Here is a 22,103-nt window from a genome sequence, read left to right as displayed (position 1 = left end):
CTTGTAGGGTGTTCCCGGTTTGCAGTGGTCAGTACCTACCACAAGTGCTCCTAGTAAGGACGACGGGTGAACCAGCAAAAACAGGACCATGGTCACCCAAGGCTTATTGATGCTCGTGGAGGGCCCATCTCACAACTTACGTACTTACTAGCTAACAACTTAGGGGTTCCCAATCTCACAGGACACCTTCAGATGTCTCGTGGAGTCCATGCCTCGATGGATCAGAGCTGTTTTGGTGGCACAAGGGGGATCTACTCGATAGGTTTTAATGCAATGGCTGATCGGTCGCTTTAGTTGAAGTATGTAAACCCACACAGACATCATGAGCACTGTAACGACTGTAAACATGGTTTCTCATTTATTGCTTAAAACAAAGGCAAGGTGAGGTAACCTGCCCAAATCACGGCTGAACTTTAGTTTTTAGTAATTTATCTTCCTCAGAGTTCGTCATTATAATCAGTCCATTGATCCAAACTGTTTCTCCTGGAAAGAAACACAACCCTTATCGACTTCGTATGCAAATGATGTACATCGCTCATCACAGATTCCTATAAGGACTCGCAAATAATCATCCTTCAGTATGAATTTAAATGTGTGCTGTATATTAAATCTGCATTCTCCTACAGAGCGATGAGATCTGGCGTTTGCTGCTTTGCAGATAACTGGTAGGAGATCTGAGAGACTTTGTGCATAGAGCACAAAAGCTGATTGGGGAATTTGTTGTAGCGTATCGACCGGCAAGAGGTATCCATCATGCACACTATGCCACAAAGTTAAATTACAGTTCGGAGGAACCCAGGGGTGTACACTGGGCACTGAGAGCATTCCCATGCCTAGATGTTATTGATGGTGCTGATGGGGCTGTCCATGAGGCCCTAGTTGACTGTCTGAAATATAGTCTTCTTATCAGGCCTCTGTAATCAATATGGAAAAATGCAAGGCGAATTAGAAATGGCCGAACACAGCGAACGCACACACTCTCGTGCCACGAGGACACAGTCGCGCACTGTGCTAGCATCCCTGCACTAGCATCCCTGCACTAGCATCCCTGCATCCCTGATGCAAGTCCCTTTCAGTGTAGTTTGTCTTAAATTTTGGATTAAACTCACTGAATCTTTCTTTTTTTTATGATTCATCAAATCTCACACCATCTACACAAATCGCTGACACGGGCATATTTAAAAATGGGGGCACCCCTGGTTAATTTACACAATTTATTGCTTTTATAAGTGCAAATGCACACTCTAATATACAGCTGCTGTTTGTATTTACTTAATTTAACATATCAGGAACCATTAAAACATAAAATGTGGCATTCTGATAAACCTTATGGCACTTTATCCTCTCAATTTGGTACTGCCAGTTAGCCCACCCATTTAGAACTGCCCTTAGCACTAGCAACGCTCCCAACACTAGGAAGGTGAGGACTTAAAAAGCCAGCCACCGCCTCTTTTTCGGACTTTCGCTAATGTGGAAGTGCTGATGAAGGAAAGTGCCAGGTCCCCAGCACCACCGCATGGACCTGCCCTGTATTGTGCTTCATTCAGAACTTAGCCCAGGCTTGATACTGAACCTTTACATCAAATGAAGGCTCTTTAAGTCTTTACAAAGGTTCTTGACCCTACACACCTCTTATTTACCAACATGGTTCTTTATGGGAAAAGTGGTTCTTCTATGGCATCGCTCGAAGAACCTTGTTCAGCACCCTTATTTTAAAATATTAACAGACATTGACAACATTGTGCTGGACAACTTCTCTTGTAAAAGTGATAAAGGAAGAGAGCCAGTTGTGCTCTTTCTGGCTCCAGCTGCTGATGGCAAAGCGACACAGCTCGGGATTTGAACCCATCGGAGCGCTGAGCAGCTCTTTAAGTCTGTAAAAGGTTCTTCACCCTACACACCTCTCATTTACCAACATGGTTCTTCATGGGAAGAGTGGTTCTTCTATGGCATCGCTCGAAGAACCTTGTGTAGCACCTTTATTTTGAAGCGTGTACTGCTCACGTCTAATTTCGAGCTCTTTAACTGAACTGTCAGGGCGGTGTCGTCCTCCACCGTACTTCTCTCCCTGTTCCTTTTTCTGTTCTTGTGGACATGGCTGCATACATATGAGGATCTAACAAGCCCTCCGAACATCCTCCTTTGTCTCTGCTTTCAGAACGGCTCGTCATCCTGTTTAAACTTTGATTTTGATGATTCATCGAACCTCACACTCGTCTGCGAAAACATCTCAGCTGACATTCGCTCCAAAGGCTTAATTATCTGCGACACACTCCAAAAATGACTGACCCTTTAATTTGTCCTACTCACACACACACACACACACACATATACACACTCACACACACACACAAACCACTCTTATACATCCGAGCATCCGAGCTCGCTCTCCTCCCACCCCGTAATTCATAAAGTTGTGGCCGACGGTAAGTGGTAGGAGGAAAACGAGTGTGGGAGGATGACATTTTTTAAATGGCAGTGTCCCGATAATACCCATGGCATGTGCCAACCTTGCTTGCGTCCCTACAAGCTGGCATTTATGAGTCACCTTTCGTTGCTCGGGGTGTTGGAGAGTCACAGGGGAGTTAGGCGAGCCTTTCACCGTCCCTTCGTACCCCCCCCGCGCCTTACCCCAGGGGGCTTGAAGACGGCACACACTCCCAATGCCCTTATCAATCTGGAGGCTTACTTACCAAACCAAAGCCTCGAATTCTCAAGGGCAAGAAGAGCAGTTCCTCTGTGGAGGTGTTTCTAATGCAGTCATGGGAGACCAGAAGCTGGAGGAATTCTGTTTACAATGCGTTGAGGGTGTGAGGGTCCCAAGTTACTATACTTACGGAAGCTTAATAGAATAGAATACAATAGTTCTTTCTTGATCCCCAAGGAAATTGCAGTGTTACAGTAGCACTATATGGAACAGACTAAGGACAGAATACCCCATAATAATCAGGTGAAAACAGAAATTTATTGAATTTATTGAATATGTAGGTGGTGGTTGACCTTCTGGACATTTCTCCCATCTCCACACAAAATCTTTGGAGCTCATGCAGAGTATCCCACCACTTCCGAGAGTACTCAGGCGAAGAGAAGAGTACTGTGGTCTCCATAGTGACTTGTGTTTAGTAGAATCTAAGATTAGAGGATCTTTGAATTCTAGTCTATTCAAACTAGCTGAGGTTATTCTTGAGTAAACAGTAAGGCCCTTCTGTAAGTCGCTCTGGAGAATGGAGGCTAAATGCCGTAAATGTAAATGGTCACCTCTTTTACCAAGGCCCTTCTTCCCCAATGACTTAGTTTGGTGGGTCGGCCAGCTCTGGGCCCTGAGAGCCCTGGTTGTTCCAGATGTCTTCCATTTAAATATAATGGAGGCCGCCGAGTGCAGTAGATTTTTTTGTGGCCTTTTCCAGATCTGTACCTCCACACAATCCTGTCTCTGAGCTCTACAGGCATGCCTCCACATGATCGGCTGGCTTTGCTCTGATATGCATTGCCAGCTGTGAAACATTATATAGACTGGTGTGTGTTTTTCCAAATCATGTCCAATCAACTGCATTCACCACAGGTGGACTCATCTCAGAAACATCTCATAGATTTAGCACTCAAGGCCTCACCATAACAAAATGTGAGAAAAGGAGAAAGTGTCTGAAGAACTTTATCAAGCCTAAAACTTTCTTGCTCTGTGCTTCTAATTTGGCTAAATTAGCCAAACATTCAAGGTACACCGCAAAACGAATCTTAGCAAATGTAACCCTCTTAAATAAAGTCTAAGTATCTAGTATTTCTCATTTTGAGATGATTGTAGAAATATTACAGATTCATTTACTCATATTAACTGATTTTATCTGCTAAAAGGGTCTTATTTTATTGGTAGATCAGTAGCACTACATGGAACTCATTAGGCAAAAAAGAAGGGACAGAATACCCCATAATAAAAGAATTTAGAAATTGTTGAATATGTAGGTGGTGGTCGACCTTCTGGACATTTCTCCCATCTCTACACAGGATCTTTGCAGCTCGGCCAGAATGACCACTGGGTTCATGGTCACCTCTCTTACCAAGGCCCTTCTCCCCCCAGTTACTTAGTTTGGTGGGCCGGCCAGCTCTAGGAGAAGAGCCCTGGTTGTTCCAGAAGTCCTCCATTTAAATATTATGGAGGCCGCTGTGCCCTTGAGAACTTTGATTGCAGCAGATTTTTTGTGGCCTTTTCCAGATCTGTAAAGGGTCTGATTTTATCAGCAGATCATTTGAATTAATTCACGAAATAACAGATAGCTTTTGTCAAGAAACACAAGCACCATTACCTTTCAGATTCACTTAAAACTAATAAAAAATGTTAGAAATAAGTTAAATAATTCTATAGTGTTGTTTCAGCAGTTCTTCACACACATGGTTCCTCATGCAACCAAAAGTGGTTCTTCAATGGCATCAATCAAAGAACCCTTTCTGCCATTTATGTCTAGTGTATGTTGGAGGGGTGGAGGGGGTCTTTGACTAAGTCTAACTGGTGGAAACAAGACTAAAAAACAGCCCTGACTTGTAAAGTAATCGTATTCCACAAAAACGTGTTGCCACAAATGTCAGATGAGCTCCTGCAGAGTTAATGTGAATCAACTGAACCTTTTGTGAGTGCAAACACAAGCACTCTTTGAATGTGAAACCCTCTTAAATGTGGCTTAAATATCTAGTATTTCTCTTTTTGAGAGTATTGTAGGAATACTGCAAGATTAGTTTGCTTACATTAACTCATTAAAAAGTTCATACACAGTAAAGAACCTTTGCATTAACTTCTATAGACCTGTACAAAAGCTTCTTCAGTGGCATTTCTTCTATAAAAGTGGTTCTTTATGCAACCTAAAGTGGCATCGCTCAAAGAACCCTTTGCTGCTATTCATGTATAGTATATATTAGAATCTTATTCCACAAAAAAAAAAAACTATGGCCACAGATGTCAGACGAGCTCCTGCAGAGTTAATATGAGTCAGGTATAGCTTTGTTACTGTGAACACAGCACCCTGTGAAGGACTTTAGTCTTGGAGATTTGTCTAATTCAGTTTTATGCAGTTTCCCACCCAGTCCTGCACACTGCCTCTTCTTCTGGATAGTGCCCAAAGAGAACAACAGAGAGTGATTCAAGTCCTTCTGAGCTCTGAACTGACTTCCACTGAGTGAGATGGATATCTTACTGTTCTTTCTCTTTCTTCTGAATGCAGGGGCCTGCTGGATCTTCTGAAGGTGGAGGCACTAAGGTAAGCTTTGAGTAGTTCTTCTGCACATTAGCGCTTATCTTGAAGAAGTGATAGACAAGAGATTCTGGTCAATACACACGTTTTATGATCTTACTGATACCCACACTGATTTTATTAGTATTAGGGGATTTATGATGGTTTATTTACTATGGTTATGACTCCACCAGTCTGTGCTTTATGATGGGCTTTCCAGCTTGAAGTCCACTGTGTCAAATATACAGTAGGAAGTTCTCAATTGTCACAGTTCATAAACACTAATAAGCAGCAGTGTTTAGAAAGAAACACTCAGAAAGTCTTATATATAAGTCTCATATATAAGTATTATATATATAAGTATTAGTAAATATAGGTATTGTTGCATTTAAGCCAGATAATCCCATATTAGGCCTCATTTTAAGTATGATTAATAAGCTCTCCAGACAAAAAAATGAGTCACCTGGCATGTTTTAGGCTGGTAGTAAATTCCGGTTCCTGCAGATGGCGCTGCACGGGGTGGATGGGGTATAGATACCTGGGGGTGTGGGACGAGATGGATTCATAGGTTGAGAAGAGGTGGTACAGTGCAGTGAGTGTGATTGCATATGGGGACATGCCAAAGGCCATAGTGTGAAGGAATTAGCTGAATCTGCAGGTGTAAGGAAGCTTACGGTCATAAGGGTCTACCAGCAGTGGCAAAAATCCCAGTCTAGATATATAATATATGGTGTATTTTAACATGTTTTTCATGACTGAATGCAATCAGATCCTCACTGCAACATAGTATAAAGTCTCCCTAAAGAGGTGAAGCTGGTACTGCAGCAGATGTGTGGCAAACTCCCTATTAACCCCTTGATGCCTAGGTTTTATTTGTCCATTATTAATGAGTTATTAGGTTTATTGTTTGATTCAGTGTATCTTATGGCATCCCACAGGGTTCTATTTTAGGACCTATGAAGTGTAATGTTATTTATGACAGTAATGTTTTGGTAAAAGTGACAAAGTGTGGGCTTACATACAGGGTCTAAAAGGTGAATGCCCTTGGATAAATAGACATGTACAGACGTTTGGAGATGTATTGGGTTCTGGTGAATGAATTTTTTAGACATGAATTCTGGATCTCATGGTGATTTGCAATAGCAAAGACTCCTTATTTTGATTGACTTAGCAAATTGAGACGGTGAAAAGATATTGCCCAGTGTGATACTACAGCACAACCTGAGCTGCTGTCAGTGATGTAGACACAAACTCACCGGAGATTCAGTGTATTTATCCTCCACCCGCCTGCCTATCTTAGGGACAGCAAAGGACACACTCTTTGTCCTGCCGATTGGCTTCCCTCAGTCAAACACTCCCTGCCTACTCTGCATGTTAAAGAATTCAACACACACTCACAGTGAATCACTCCTCACTCTGGGCTGACAGATGGTAATTATATACAGTGCTTTCGCAAAAGGTCTGAAATCATTTTTACAAAGCCCCGGGGTGTTGTAACTCACCAGGGGCATAAGAGGTGCATAAATATAGACATATATGAATGTATGTGCATTAATGGAACAAAAAATGTACATGCAGTGAGGATGTGTACCAACATAGACACCCTTTTACTGCCGGCTCAGGTGCCTCAGTGACAGGGCAAGGTGTGTACAAGGTTACAGGCAGTGTTCTAGTGTGTCTGTCAATCTCCCAGTTGTACAGTTATATGGGCTAATTTTAAGACCTGTTATTCAGTAGCTGCTATGAATGATTCAGTATCCACTGTAATAATGATTTATGTAATATAAATGATTCTGCAATTACTGTAAATTATTTAGTATCTGCTATAAATCAATTAGTAAATGATATAAAGGATTCAGTGTATGAGTATGTAAAATAAATGATTCAGTATCTATTATAATTAATGATGTTTTTAGTATAAATGATTCTGGAATTTCTGTTAATTATTCAGTATCTGCTATCAATGAATCTGTAAATGCTTGGAATGTTTTAGTAACTGATATAAATGAATCAGTGTTTACTATAAACAATCCAACGTCTCATAAATAATTTGATATCAGCTATAAATGAATTAGTATCTACAATAAATGATTTAATGTCTTCTGTAAATGAATCAGTATCTACTATAAATGATTAAATATCTACTATAAATGATTCTGTATCTACAATAAATGATTTAATAAATGATACATAACTTAATTATATCATTAATAAATGATATAACTGAATCAGTATCTACAATAAATGAATCAGTAGCTACAATAAACGATTCAGTGTCTGCTATAAATGAATCAGCATCTACAATAAATGATTCTGTATCTACTATAAGTGAATCAGTAGCTGCAATAAATGATTACTTATATACTGTAAACAAATCAGTAACTGCAGTAAATGATTCAGTATCCCATAAATAATTGTGTACTATTATTGATTCAGTAGCTGCTATAAATAATTCAGCAATTACTGTAAATGATTCAGTAAATATTATAAATGATTCAATATCTGCTGTAAATGATTCAATATCTTTTATAAAAGATTCTGCACTATAACTGATTCAGTATATCGTATCAATTATTTTGTCTACAGTAAATGATCCAGTGACTGCTCTAAATGATTCAGTATTTACTATGATTGATTCAGTATCTACTATGATTGATTCAGTATCTACAATAAATGATTCAATATTTTGTATAAGTGATTTAGTATCTCTAGTATATCAAATGTATGACAAATATGACTCTGTATCTGTCATAAATTAATTGTATCTACTTTTAATGATTCTGTAACTTCTGTGTCACAGAAGAATCACTTCTGAACCACCAAGATTCTTCCATGGTTCTTCATGGCATCATTCAGACCCATCATCAGATCATTTCTAAACAATATCTGATCATCGATATCAGATCATGAACCATGTACGATCATTCAGGTCACCTGAGGTCCAGGCTCAGAGTCTAACAGCAGTGTAGTCCAACCGTTACCATCAGACACGTGTTCCCTTTACAGCATTGATCTGACACTCTCTCATCCAGAGTGATGTTACCCAAGTAGGAGAATGCAGAGCTAAGAGTCTTATCCAACTACTGCTATTGGTGTAGCCAGGGAATCGAACCCCAGTCTGCCACAGGCAGTGCACTGCTGTCACTGTACTGCTGACACTAACCCCTACATACAGTGCTTGAGGACGTGTGGTTAAAAATTGAGTTGAGGCTACATATTTCATTCCCGCTAATGCATTCAGCTGTCTCTGGCGTACGCAGTATATATACATTGAATATTGTAGACCTGCATGTCACAGCCAGCTAAAGTGGAGCTGTAATATGACAGGAAAAGTCAGCGCTGATTTGAACTTTTAATCAGTGGGGTCTCAGAACGGAGGTTTGTGTTTGAGCAGTCCAGTTCTAAAGGCCTAATTAAGGGCCAACCTCTGTCCCCTAATCCCTCCTTAATGACAGTAATTGTGCTCTAAATACACTGTCTGAAGAGAAGACCAACTCCAGCTGTAATCGACCCCAGCAGTGACAAATGCACCTGGCATTTGACTAGCAACATCCAAGTTTTATTGCCATGGAGGAACAAAGGATGGAGATGGTAGCATAATTAAAAGTAGAGGGAGCCTAATGGCTTAATAACAGGACGTAAAACTACATCAAACCCCGCTGGCATTTGCTTAGGCTGTTTATTTATGCTCGTCTTTTATTAAGGGCGAGGAGATAGCAGCTCTGACAGATGCTGGGCCTTTCACAATATTGGAAGCTGCTGCTTTGCATTAGCGTTGTTTAATGGACTCCATGATCAAGTACCAGGCATGATCTTGTCATACATCAAGTCCAGGGTCTGTTAAAGGAACACTTTGCCTGACAAATACTAATGCAACCAAATGAAAGCTAGTGGAGAGCTGTTAGCGTGATCACATTGGCACAGTGCTGAACGACCTCTACCGGCTCTCAGTCTTTAGCTATATTAGCATTTTTTAAAAGTACATATAAATAAGGATCACAGGGTAGGAGTTTATTAAGGTCTTTCTCGTAAGTAAGGCCTGAATTATACATTTCGAAATGACTGCTCCACTTTTCACATTAAGCTTCATTCAGACCTTTATTAGCACATAGCTGGAGGTCTGTTATGTGGAAATCTGCATTATTAGTTGTAATAATGTACAGCAAACACTTTGCTACCACCTTGCTGTTATGCACTGGGCCAATATTGAGAATAAAATATTGATAAATGTGTTATTTTAGGTATGAATTGGCGGCACTTTGATGCATGTGGGTTCTAGATAGTGGCAGGTTTGTTTAATTGACTCCCACACATCAGTTCTGTGCTCTCATTTCTACATTACTGTCAAATAATGTTGAGTTTTATAGGCCCTAAAATAGAACCCTGTGGGACTCCACAAGATATGCTAAACTAGATGATTGCCAGATGTATTGCCAAACTAGTTTCTAATGAAGTAAATGCAACAACAAGCCAGCAATAGTAAATTCACTACAATACCCATAATGCAAATCACACTTTGAGTGCCCACTCATCGACAGCTGCACACATTTTTTTTTTTACCCCAATTTCCCTCTATAATTTAGATGGCCAATTGCTCAACCCATTCATTAGTACTCCCCCCATCACCACCAATGTTCCCAGTGCTTGGAGGGTGAGGCTAGCACATGCTTCCTCCAATATATGTATAGTCAGCCACCACCTCTATTCAAAATGCTGCTGAGCCCTGGACAGCCAACGCACTCTGAGGGTCCCCAGCCAGGTCCCCAGCTCTGCTTGCATCAGCTAACAGACATAGATAGTGGCAGGTTTATTGCTCTATGTGATAATAAGTCACTAGGACACAAGCAAGTCACTCATCACTAATTAAATAAGTCTTTAATGAGTCCATTTGCATCACAAATTCACTTTACAGCACTTCAGAGTGCATAGTGTTAACTCCCAGCTTCTATAAAAAGCAAGATGATGATAATGGATAATATTGAGTCAGTCCCTCTTGTGCTGCCACAACAGATCTGACCATTCGAACCATGGGCTCCACAAGACATCTGAAGGGGCCCTGTGGCATCTCCCACCACATCAGATATTAGCAGCTAATCTGGGGCCTCTGTCAGCATCATTGAGCCTTATGGATCCTAAGATCTTGTCCTTTCTTGAACTACTTTTGGGAGGTACTGACTTCCCCACAAGACCTGCCTGATGTTTTGGAGATGTTCTGACCCAGTCGTCTAGAACTAGTCCAAGAAATAGTCCAAGACCAAAGTCTTCCAATGCATGACCTTGAAGAACTGACTGTTTCTTCACTTGCTGCCTCATATATCCAACCTCTGACAGAAGCCACTGTAGATGAAGATAATGATTGTTATTCACTTCGCTGGTCTTCACCGGTCCTAATGTTATGGCTGATTGGTGTCTACCTTAAGAAAAAGTCACTGTAGGGGTTAATTAAGTGGTTCATTTACTAATTTCTGAAATATTCAGAAATGAGTTAATACTGATATCAGTTGACAGTATGCAGAGTAATTAAGGTGCTAAGCTGGAAGCAAAAGAGGCTTTCTAGACTTGTCACCATGATCCATCCAAGAACATCTCCCATAAGGACATGGGCCTGAAGCTCAGGGTCACTGAGCCAGCTCCTGCCAAAAAGGACCTGAGGGAGACCCATTTGCCTCTGTGCATCACTGAACCTTGACAAAAGGAGTGTGTGTGTTTTCAGCACTCCAATTTGCTCTTCTGGAAGGAGTGTCTGTGTGTGTGTGTGGGTCTGAGTGTGTGTATTTGAGCCAACCCTGTCTTCACGCATTGGCAGTGGACTGTGAACGACTGTGAAGAGACAGACAGGCAGACAGACTGGGTGGCATCTGCATAAGGCTGTCTCGCGCTGACAGGGCACAGCAGGGTTTTGCAGTACTGTGGTTGGATGACATGGTAGAAATGGTGAATTGGCCTTGGTTGCTCTCCGCTTCACCAAGACCAGCGATGACTGCAGTGCGATTAGGGTCCGCTGATGCTACAAACCCACGCTGATATCCTCACTTGGTTCTGTTCATGAGACCATTAAAATGCTGGCTAATATTAGAGTATAAAGATACCATGAAGTCTTATAAGATAAGATAATCCTTTATTAGTCCCGCAGTGGGGGAATTCTCAATTATATATATATACATACATACATAAACACTGTGAACAGGGTAATGCCTAAGCCCTTAAGACCCTGTAGGCTCTGTATGTAAGCCCACACATCAGTTCTGTACTCTCATTTCTACATTACTGTCAAAATAACATGCGTTTTATAGGCCCTAAAATAGAACCCTGTGGGACTCCACAAGACATGCTAAACTAGATGATTGCCAAATGTATTGCCAAACTAGTTTCTACATAAGGATTAATAACTGGATAATAACTAGAACAGAGTTTATAGGATTAAAGGGGTCCATGTCAGATTAAAACACTGCATTGTATGAAAGTGACTGTAATAAAAAACTAAAACTAATAAGCCTTTTAATAAAAAAAAAAGACTGGCAGAAATGAAGTAAATGCAACAACAAGCCAGCAATAGTAAATCGTCATCGACAGCTGCACACTTTTTTTTTTTACCCCAATTTCCCTCCATAATTTAGATGGCCAATTGCTCAACCCATTCATTAGTACTCCCCCCATCACCACCAATGCTCCCAGTGCTCGGAGGGTGAAGGCTAGCACATGCTTCCTCCAATATATGTGCAGTCAGCCACCACCTCTATTTAAAATGCTGCTGAGCCCTGGACAGCCGACACACTCTAAGGGGCCCCAGCTTTGATTGCATCAGCTAACAGACATCCATGCTAGCCAACATCACACTAGCTGTGTTCCAAAGCCTAGGCTACAGCCGTGGTAGAGGAGTAGTCCTCTGTAGGACTGTCCTATTAAAACTCCTAACCAGGCTGATGATGACGTCACCAGAAAGGTTCGTCCTCATGCAGCTGAAACTGTCGGCTGCATACGAAGGGTCTTTTCCTTTGGAACAGGCTTCTAGGACGTAGAGGCTGAGAAATGCAGCCTGCCTCGCCTGCAGCCTAGGGGGAGAGCGCCATCTATCCACCCAGAGAGAACACGGCCAATTGTGCTCCCTCAGGCTCCGGCTGCTAAAGGCATCGGATATTTGAACTAGCGATCCTCAGATCATAGTGTCGGCACCTTAGTCCGCTGAGCCACTCAGAGCCCGTACACATGCATTTCTGGACAAGCTGAGGGATCCAGAAGCTTGATCTGAAGGTAGAGAAGCATGTGGGCTGAGGCGGTAGAGTAATACTACAGGATCTTACACTAATATGACTTGGATTACGCAGCTTGACAGTTCTGGAGAGAGGTTCTCCTGCAGCTCCACCTCCAAAGCTCCACAGTGTAGCAGCAGAGTTCTGGCCCGGAGTGGGAAATTTAAGGTACTGTCTAAGGTACAAAACAGGCGTTTACATGTGTGGACGGTCTGCGCTGGGCAGTGACCAGTAGATTTTAGAGGAAGGATAATGTGGGTTTCCATAATGGACTTTATAATGTGTTACAGTCTCTGAACTGTAGCTCCTCAGTTGTCCATGCTCACGCTCGTTAATATTCAGTTTCTGTAGACCCATGTTTGGAAGTAGATGCTGCTTGAAGGACCTCCAGTTATTTAAAGGTTTAAAGGTTACAGCAGTAGGTCATATGAAGGTTAAAGAGGCCGAAATCATCACACATGCCTGAGGTGCCGGCCGGCGATTCGAAGAGCTCCCAGTTTCTAGTAGTCTACACATAGCTACAACAAATCATCCGCTAGCTAAATAGAACTATGCTGTGTTTCTAAGACTAGATTTATTCCAAGACTTCCAGCGTTGTTATTATGTAAGGACAGCTGCATTAGCTTCCTTGATTTAAAGCACCTCAGTGCAGTCAATAAAAGCCTGGAGGAGTTTCCTGCATGCGGTTGCAATGAGAACATCAAACACTGGCACTTGGGGCAAATGCCGGTTCTTATCTTGGATTAAGGCAGCAGATTTCCTGTTCCTTACATCAGAAAAGATGAGATAGCATGTATAGAAAACTCTCAGCGTGCTATGCTGACTTCATTATCCTGTTAAAAAGCCAATCAAGGATGGTGTCGATGGCAGAATCTAATCAGGGCTAATACAGCTCTTCTATAAACATTTAAAGGGCTAATTTATGCCTTCACACTGGAATTCCACTTAGCAGTTTTGAAGAAAAGCATCATATTTTTGATGTAATAGAAAATCTAACGGTGAGCCATGAGCTTCACTATATGGACAAAGATATTGGACACCTGCTCATTCAGCGTTTCTTCTGAAATTAAGAGTATTGGAGTATCTGTCTCAGGATTTTGGATGATCACCACCACACCTCATCTCCCCAACTCCCCACATTGACGCTAGAGCTGGCATTAGGACTGGTGCCAGTAGGTTCATGTTGATCCTGTTTTATTGGCAATACTTCTCTACAGGGGCTAGACAAGACTAGACTCTGCTATGTTGTCAGTTATCGACACCTTTGGTACGGATCTAGAGCAGCATTGGGATAGTGCTGCATACCATAGCTGGTCCTATGAAGGTGGATTTGTGTGAATCATGTGTGAACACTTGTATACTGTATGGCTTACGTGTGGGATATGCAAATACTGATACAACATGAGTGACCATGTGAGGAAGAGCTTCCTTGAGGAAACCATCTGACCCCGGTCTTGGTCCTGGTGATCTACTGTTGGACAGAATTTACCTCCCCCTCTAAAAGCACACCTGATCCAGGTAATGAAGGCCTTCTGAAATGAAGAGTATTGGAGTATCTGTCTCAGGATTTTGGATGATCACCACCACACCTCATCTCCCCAACTCCCCAAATCGACGCTAGACCTGGCATTAGGACTGGTGCCAGTAGGTTCATGTTAATCCTGTTTTATTGGCAATACTTCTCTACAGGGGCTAGACAAGCTGAAAGAAGCTGAAGGCTTTCACTAGAAGGGGTGTCCACAAACATTTGGACATATTTATAGATATTTATAGGGTTATAGACTATGTTGAATAATTACATGATCTGAACGTCCACTTTGTCAATGTTCCACTCTTAGAAATGCCAACTTTTCAGGAGGTAAAAACCTTGAATGGAAGTCAGTGTAAGAACCATTCTCTAAGACATTTTGGAGCATTTCTATTGGTCCTTTCATCACGCAATTTAGACCCCATGTAAACTGCAACTGCCAAACTGGCAAGAACGGCTGTAAATCGATGCATTTGCAGGTAAAACATGGACAATTATGCTCTCTTGGACTTTCATCCATGGATGGTTGTGGGATTGTTGGGATTCAAACCCCTGTCTTGGCAATCTGGCACACATCTCTGACAGGTTGCATCATTTAATCCACACCAAACAGTGGATTTTGACACATCTTGGCTATGCCTCTGGTTTCCCTATGAAATTTCAGCTCTAGTGTTACTGTATTTCCACACAGACTCCAGATGTAAATGCTTTATAATGCCATATCTAGAGCAGCAGCTCCCAAACTGAACCTAAACGAAAGCTGTCATGTAATTTAACACAAGTATTTGTGAACAAATACATGCTAATCTAGAAGATGAATAGGTATACCAGCCTCCGGTCCTGATGGTTTAGCACCCTTCCTCTCTAAACACACCTGATTCAACTCTTTAGCTAATTAAGAGGGAAAACACTAATGTCTACAGGACTGCATCCTGCCAAGAACTGATTTTGACTCCACTCTGCTATGTTCATATCTTGTTATCGTCAGTTATCGACACCTTTGGTACGGATCTAGAGCAGCATTGGGATAGTGCTGCATACCATAGCTGGTCCTATGGAGGTGGATTTGAGTGAATCATGTGTGAACACTTGTATACTGTATGGCTTACATGTGGGATATGCAAATACTGATACAACATGAGTGACCATGTGAGGAAGAGCTTCCTTGAGGAAACCATCTGATCCCCGGTCTTGGTCCTGGTGATCTACTGTTGGACAGAATTTACCTCCCCCTCTAAAAGCACACCTGATCCAGGTAATGAAGGCCTTCAGGGGTGTCTAAACATGAGAGTGAGGTGTGCTGGATCTAAACTCCCCAGGGTGGCAGATCTCCAGGACCCTGATCTGAAGTATGGCAGCAAGGAAAAGGCAAAAGCACAGTGAATGAGCTTGAAGTGAGGGGTGAAATGGTGAAAGGAACAAGATGAGAGGAGACAGAGATAAAGAACAGATGGGGATGTCAGCCAACAAAAAAAGAAGAGGTCTCGACAGTAAGTCTGGGGAGCTTTCTCCTTCATTTAGCGCTACGTCATCCTCAGATTTGGCAGCATGTCTCAAGCAGGCTTTGGCCTTCAGGCCCTTTCTGATGCCATGTCGGTTTTCCTACATCCCTGGAGTCCAAATAGAAGAGTCCTCTGAATAGTGGTACCATTAGAAAGCTAGCAGCATCATAGCATCATTAGATTTTGAGCGGATGGTGATTGGCTGAAGAAAGGTGATGCCGCAGTAGAGTTTCTTGGTGGAATTTTCGCTAGAGCTTTCATGTCAAGAATGAGAAAAATGGAGATACAAGGTTTTTTGCATGTTAGAAACATTGTGTGGATATACAACCAATTTCAAAAGAGCTATATTTAAATAAATGTTGGATATTAGGGAATTCTGTATATTCTAATATATGTCATACGTTTGAAATCTATTGATTGATCTATTGAAATCTGTTGGAAATCATCCATTTGTGGATGTGGATGGACCACTGATAGGACAGCTGGAGAAGATTATTGGGCAAAATTGTAGTCAGCTGCTCCTAGTCACCAGTTTGAAGTACATAAAGCACAGAAAACGTGGAAATGAAGGTGTGAAGGCAAAAGGGAGCACTGGGCACGATCCACGGCACACCACCTCATCTGTGAAACATAGTGAAAAGGGCGTTCATGGCTGCCAGTGGAACTGACTCACTTGTCTTTATTGATGATGTAACGGCTGGCGGGAACAGCAGGACGAATTCTGAAGTGTAGAGCAGCATCCAGCCAAATGCCTCCACACACTCAGTGGAAGGTGCTTTCCCATGCAGAAGAACCATGACCTGCAACATGCTGCAGAAGCAGCTATGTGGTGTGTTTCAGGGCCAAGAAGTCGACGGGTTCAGTCAGTCGTCCGAGCTGAAAATGGCAGGAAGGAAGATACCCAGCATCTGGTGATGCTGATGGGTTGCATTCAGGCACTTACTGACCACAGTAGATTTACACATACCGTCACATACAGTACTAAACTCACTGGACGTGTCCATTTCTTCAATAAACTGCTCATTTAGGGGGAAATCCATCTGCAATGCTGTACAAATATACAAGGACCTCCCATAAAGACCTTTATATATATTTAAACATCTGAAAATCTGATCTTCATGTGATGGTGGAGATGATCTAACTAAACTCACACAACTGAAGAAACGTGTTTAATCATCTTTTATAAAATTGAATTAATAGAAATTTCATTATCCTGTGAGGAAAAAGTTTGAACACCCCTCACACACATTTAGTACTACTTTAAATGTGTAGAATTAGATTCAGCTGCAGATGATCAGACCATGGTTCGAGAGGATTCTAAGGATTCTCATTTTTAAACCCCAGACGTTTAGTCTGGTCTGCTCTAGCTTGTAAAAAGGAGGATGAAGAAGATCACCATGGCCAGATCTCTGAAAAAAAAACTCAGTTTGATTGGTTTATTGCAATTTCTCTAATAAACCAAAAAAGGTTTGATTGCTACTGTATTTAAAAGATGACATATGCTGCCGATTTTGGGGTCTAGCAATACGGCTGAAGCTAGCGGTCAGTGCTGTTGTGTGATACCAGTAATATGAACACACCACTTCTACTAAACGAGCTGCAAAACACTTCTCCACTCTTTTGCAAATGCTGACTCAGCCGTGTTGCAAAAGAGTGGGACATTTTCACTGGTGGCCACTGACGCATACTGCTGAGGGTCCGGGATGCTCCCATACCCGCACCCCCCCCCCCAGTAGAGCACAGTGCACGGTCTTTGAGCAGAGAGTGTGTCTTAAGATGGAGGCCATGAGGCAAGCAGTGAAACAGGAGCTGATCTGCAGTGAGAAAGTGCCATCTATTGGCCGGGAAATTGCTCCGTTGCTGGCTGACAGAAAGAAGCGCCGGGCTCTGATGTTCCGATTTGATGGTTTTGGCTTCAGTGGGGCATTTATGATCTTTTTTTTTTTTTTTTAAGTGTGTGTTCATGTGTTTGTGTGTTTGAAGAGCATTTAAATGATGTTTGAATGTAGCAGATGTGGCATTTCTGTGATTTGTATGGATAAAATGTGGTTTTGTTGCTGTGCTTTTCCTCCAGGGGGAGAAAGGAGACCCAGGTGTGACCGGAGAGGACGGCCAGAGGGGAGAGAAGGGGGATGCTGTATGTAACGCACAGTCACTCACCCACACAGACACCAGATTTTCACACCTTTCTGTGTCAGGCTGTTGTTAAACATCGACCCTGTCCTCCCCCTCGTAGGGTCAGCCTGGTCAAGATGGAACCGGCGGAATTAAAGGAGAGAAGGTACCGCGTTAATGCATAGAAATCTATATGGTCAACATTGGGCAGAAACCTCATATGTCCACAATGACACCTTTACAGGAGAAGGGGAAAAACACCTTCTTAACCCTCTGAAGTCTCTGAATGTGACAGAGCGTAAAAATGTATGTTTATAATAATATAAAAAAATAGTGCAAAGAAAATGGTTCCAACATATCCTGAATCTGTAGACTCCGCCTTTTTCGCTGCAGCTCAATGAGAGATCGTACGTGACTTACATCCAGAGTTACGAGGGTGTGAAGTAGACGGCTACTTGTCGTGTCTAACTGGTGGATCAATGTGTCTGTCATCTGCCTCTCGTCTGTAATTGGTGGATACGTCCATCCGTCTATGGATTTGTGTGTGAAACTGACCAATGGACTCTTAGAAACGATGGTATTCAGACACTCCACTGCTTTAGTGAATCTGAGACTCTGCTAAACCCATTTCAAGCTCCAAACCAATTCGTCCACACGAGTAAAGGCATGTTTTTATAGGAAATATGAAGAATCAGACTTCGGTCAGTAGGTTTATGGTCAGATATCTCTTCACACGGTGCTCTAGGTCTGATATGCAAGTGCCTACATTTAAGAAGATCTGCCCTTATAGACTGCCCTTATAGACTCCAGAGTGTTACCTTTCAATGGTCGATATATATATATATATATATATATATATATTATATATATATAATTTTTAGTTTTTTTATTTTTTTAGTCATTTTGGAGCATTTCAAAGCTGTAAAAGCTTTTGCTACCACATCATACAGTGATGTCACACACGTCAGACCATGCCATTAGTATACGATAATACGGGAGGAGACTGTAAGACTGTAAAAGTGGGGAGGACTCTGGGCTGGAGCTTTTGGGTGGCTTCTGCTTTGTGGTAGAAAGAAGGCCAGACGTTCCTCTAAAAAGTGAAGCCCGGACTGAGAAATCTGACTTAGTTAAAGGGACGTAACGGGGTGGTAATGGGTTGCGAAGGCTTATATGTACTAATCATGTGAACAGGGTAGAGATGAATTTCGGAACGTATCAGACGTTAGATTAGGAGGAGGATGGGCTTCAGGCAGGTTCCTACTGCTCCCATAATCTAGTTATTTCATAACTATAATCAACTGTACAAATATTCAGGACAGTGTATCTTTACGAAGTTTATCATGATAACACCAGCAATCGCCGGCCGCAACTAAACAGCCCTTCTGAAGTCAGAACTAAAAAAAACACCCAGCTAAAAAGACTCTGTACAGCGTACAGGCATTCACTTGCTGCAAGGTTTTAAATACCGAAGTCTGAAATAAATATATAAATAAATAACAGCCAATTAGCATATTCATGCAGATGCAAATGAGATGCTTTTGAGCATTCTCTAGTTTAAGTGCAAAACAGATTGCTAAAAAAAAGCTACTGTAAGCATCTCAGTGCGTTCCTGTGTGTTGGTGGATGTGGGGGAGTGCTAGCAGAGCTTTCTGAGAGAAGAGATGGCTTCGTCCTCACCTGCCAAGCTCAAAGCACAGGGACGGCGAGTGGGCTAGAGGCAGCGGTGCCGCTCACTTCCATAACGGCCCTTCTGAAGCCCTGCCTTTTACACAGAACTCTTTATATAAGCCCATTTTCGACCCCAACTCCAAAGCCCCACGCCCAAGCAGCGGGGAACCCAAGTGCCCTTGTGGGACAAAATGTGAAGTTCTGTTGAGAGCGTATCATTCAAAAGCTGTCAAAGTGCACCGCTTAAACCACTGTCTGCTCTGTTGGTCATGGTTGCCAGTTGCCATTTACATCATTTAGCTGACGCTCTTATCCAGAGCAACTTACAAGGTTACTCCTATTACAGAGGTGCGCCAATGCAGTGTTGGGAGTCTTGCCCAAGGACTCTTATTGGTGTAGCGCAGCATAGTCACCCAGACCAGGAATCGAACCCCAGTCTCCTACCCGGTGTGGTAGCTCCCCGGCAGGTAGTGGTGTTATCTGTTGCGCCACACCATTTCATAAAAAATGCTTGATATACTTAATTAAATTCTGTAAAATAAACGGTTGGAGTATCAATTAGAGCAGCTATTGTAAAGTTGTAGAAAAACATAAAAAGGGATGCTGTTGAATAATTACCTCTATTATGATCCATTAGCTTGGACCGTGCATCATTGCTGTCATGCTGAAACCTCGTATCTACAGAATGGCAACTTTACAGGAGGAGAAAAACCTTCTTAATAATAATCATTTTGGACCATTTCTATTGGTCAGTTCATCATGACATTCTGACCCAATGTAAAGAGCGACTGCCAGATTCACATTATGTCAAAAAGTGGAATTAGGAGATATAGGAGATTAGGCCATATGAGGTATGGGGTATTGGGACACCTGCTCTTCCACCGGGCTTTTGTTGGATTAACTATCTTTACTGTCCAGTTAAAAAAAGGCTTCCTACTAGATTTAGAGCAACGTTAATGAGGTCAAGATGTTGGATGGTCACCACCCCACCTCATCATCCCCAACTCCCCAACTCATCCCATCCAAAAGTACTGGATGCAGCACCAACCATCATTCCAGAGAACACAGTTCTTCTACTGCTCCACAGCTCAATGCTGCTGGGGGGCTTTATATACCCCTCTAGCCCACGCCTGGCATTAGGCAGCATGGTTCCAGTTGGTTCATCATGTTGATCTGCTCCGGAGAGTCCTTTTCTATCGGCAGTACTTCTTCTCTACAGGGACCAGACAAGCTGTGTGTGTGCATTTGCACGTCTGTGCAACTTAAAGTAGCTGAATGCATTCATTAGAATGGGTGTCCACAAACATTTGGACATATCTCCACATACAATTGAGATAACATACAGTGTTGAGCATGCACAAATTCACCTTACCTGCTTTCAGTGTGGCTGCAGTGATAGCCTCCCTCCCCAAACCCCTGCCTTTTGACCTTGTTTTATGTGTTCTCTGTTATTTCATCAGGGAGAAGTCGGCCCCAGAGGACCCCCAGGCCCTGTGAGTATTCTGTGGGTTCAGTCAGAGGTCCAGTTCCCCACCAAGCACACACACACACACACAACACATGAAAAGCCATGCCGCGTAAGAGTGAGTGTGATTAAGAGGTATGAGCAGATCTATGACGAATACCCCCCAATTTCATGCCGGGGACCGACCCCCATGGAGACAATTTCCACACAATAAATGATCCAGGGGAGCCTGAATTTCCACCGTCCATTCCAACTGGTCGGTTTGTCACTCCAGGGCTAGGTTTTTCTCCTTTTTCATCCCTCTTTCTTTCAGAGCTCCCTCCAAGCCGGTCTTCGAGTTGTAGCTCTGGTTGGAATTGACCTATCTGTGCTCTTATTTGTGCTCCATGTTCTTTCATAGCTGCAAAAATCCTCCGTGAGAAATTGTAGAGCACAAATCAGCTCTTTTACAGTGCAGAGTACCACAGAACTCTGCAAAAATGATATCTTAGCAAGTGAAATTCTTTTCAATCTAGTCTAAATATCTGATATGGCTCATTTTTACGTTGTTAAAAAATACGATAGGACTATTTAACTTATTTTTAATTTAATTTGACTCATTTTAAGTCATTTTAATGGCTGGAAATATCATTTGGCTGCAGCATTTGGCAGGATGACAGACCTAAATCAATGGAAACCCCCCAGCTTGTGATAGTCTAGTTAACTAATAATCAGAGAGAGCTGAAACCCCCTTTAAAGCTCCGTGGTGGCGCAGTCCATTTACCTCAAAGTCATTAAGCAAAGTCATCTCAAATTAAATCAAATCAAATTGTATTTGTCACATACATACAGTAATAGTAATACACAGTATAACTTGCAGTGAAATGCTTTTTTTGACAGTCTGCCCACATCAAAGCTATTCAATAAAGATCTAAATTTAAACTTAAACTAAACCTTAACTTAATGAAATAAAGTACAAAAGTGCAAAAAAAAAAAAAAAAAAAAAAAAAGTTAAATTTAAGTTAAAAAAAATAAAATATAAAAATATGAAAATATAGAATTATAGAAATATAAGAAGCAAAGAAACTTCCAGTTGAAATAAGTTAGATATAACCTCAAAATGAGAAATGGTCCATATGTAGACTACATTTAAAAGCATTTCACTTGCTAAAAATATCACTTTCTGCAGTTTTTGTAGGCCTTGCCCAGGCAGGGCAGACAAAGGCACTCACTTTTTGTTCCTGTTTGAAAAACTAATTGCTGATAAAAACGCCCAGCGACTCAAGTTTAAACCGGATTTCGAGAGCCTCATTATTCCCTCCAGTTTCTCCTCTTTAGCTTGTAATTTGATTGCGGCTGGCTCTGAATGCATCCGAG

At 42.0% G+C, this 22,103-nt stretch overlaps 1 protein-coding gene across 1 annotated transcript in view; it reads left to right on the top strand.

The window, feature by feature from the left end:
* Positions 1 to 22,103, top strand: part of LOC140546682 (uncharacterized) — a 207,428-nt gene that overhangs the window by 105,460 nt on the left and 79,865 nt on the right. Inside the window, exons 17-20 of the mRNA XM_072670065.1 lie at positions 5,211 to 5,246; positions 17,574 to 17,636; positions 17,736 to 17,780; positions 20,743 to 20,775. Coding sequence (XP_072526166.1) covers positions 5,211 to 5,246; positions 17,574 to 17,636; positions 17,736 to 17,780; positions 20,743 to 20,775 — 177 coding nt within the window. The remainder of the gene's footprint in view (positions 1 to 5,210; positions 5,247 to 17,573; positions 17,637 to 17,735; positions 17,781 to 20,742; positions 20,776 to 22,103) is intronic.

Source organism: Salminus brasiliensis, chromosome 24 (assembly GCF_030463535.1).
Source record: "Salminus brasiliensis chromosome 24, fSalBra1.hap2, whole genome shotgun sequence".
Classification (NCBI taxonomy): domain Eukaryota; kingdom Metazoa; phylum Chordata; class Actinopteri; order Characiformes; family Bryconidae; genus Salminus; species Salminus brasiliensis.
Note: the sequence above shows the minus strand (reverse complement) of the source record. Positions and strands in the feature narration are given on the sequence as shown.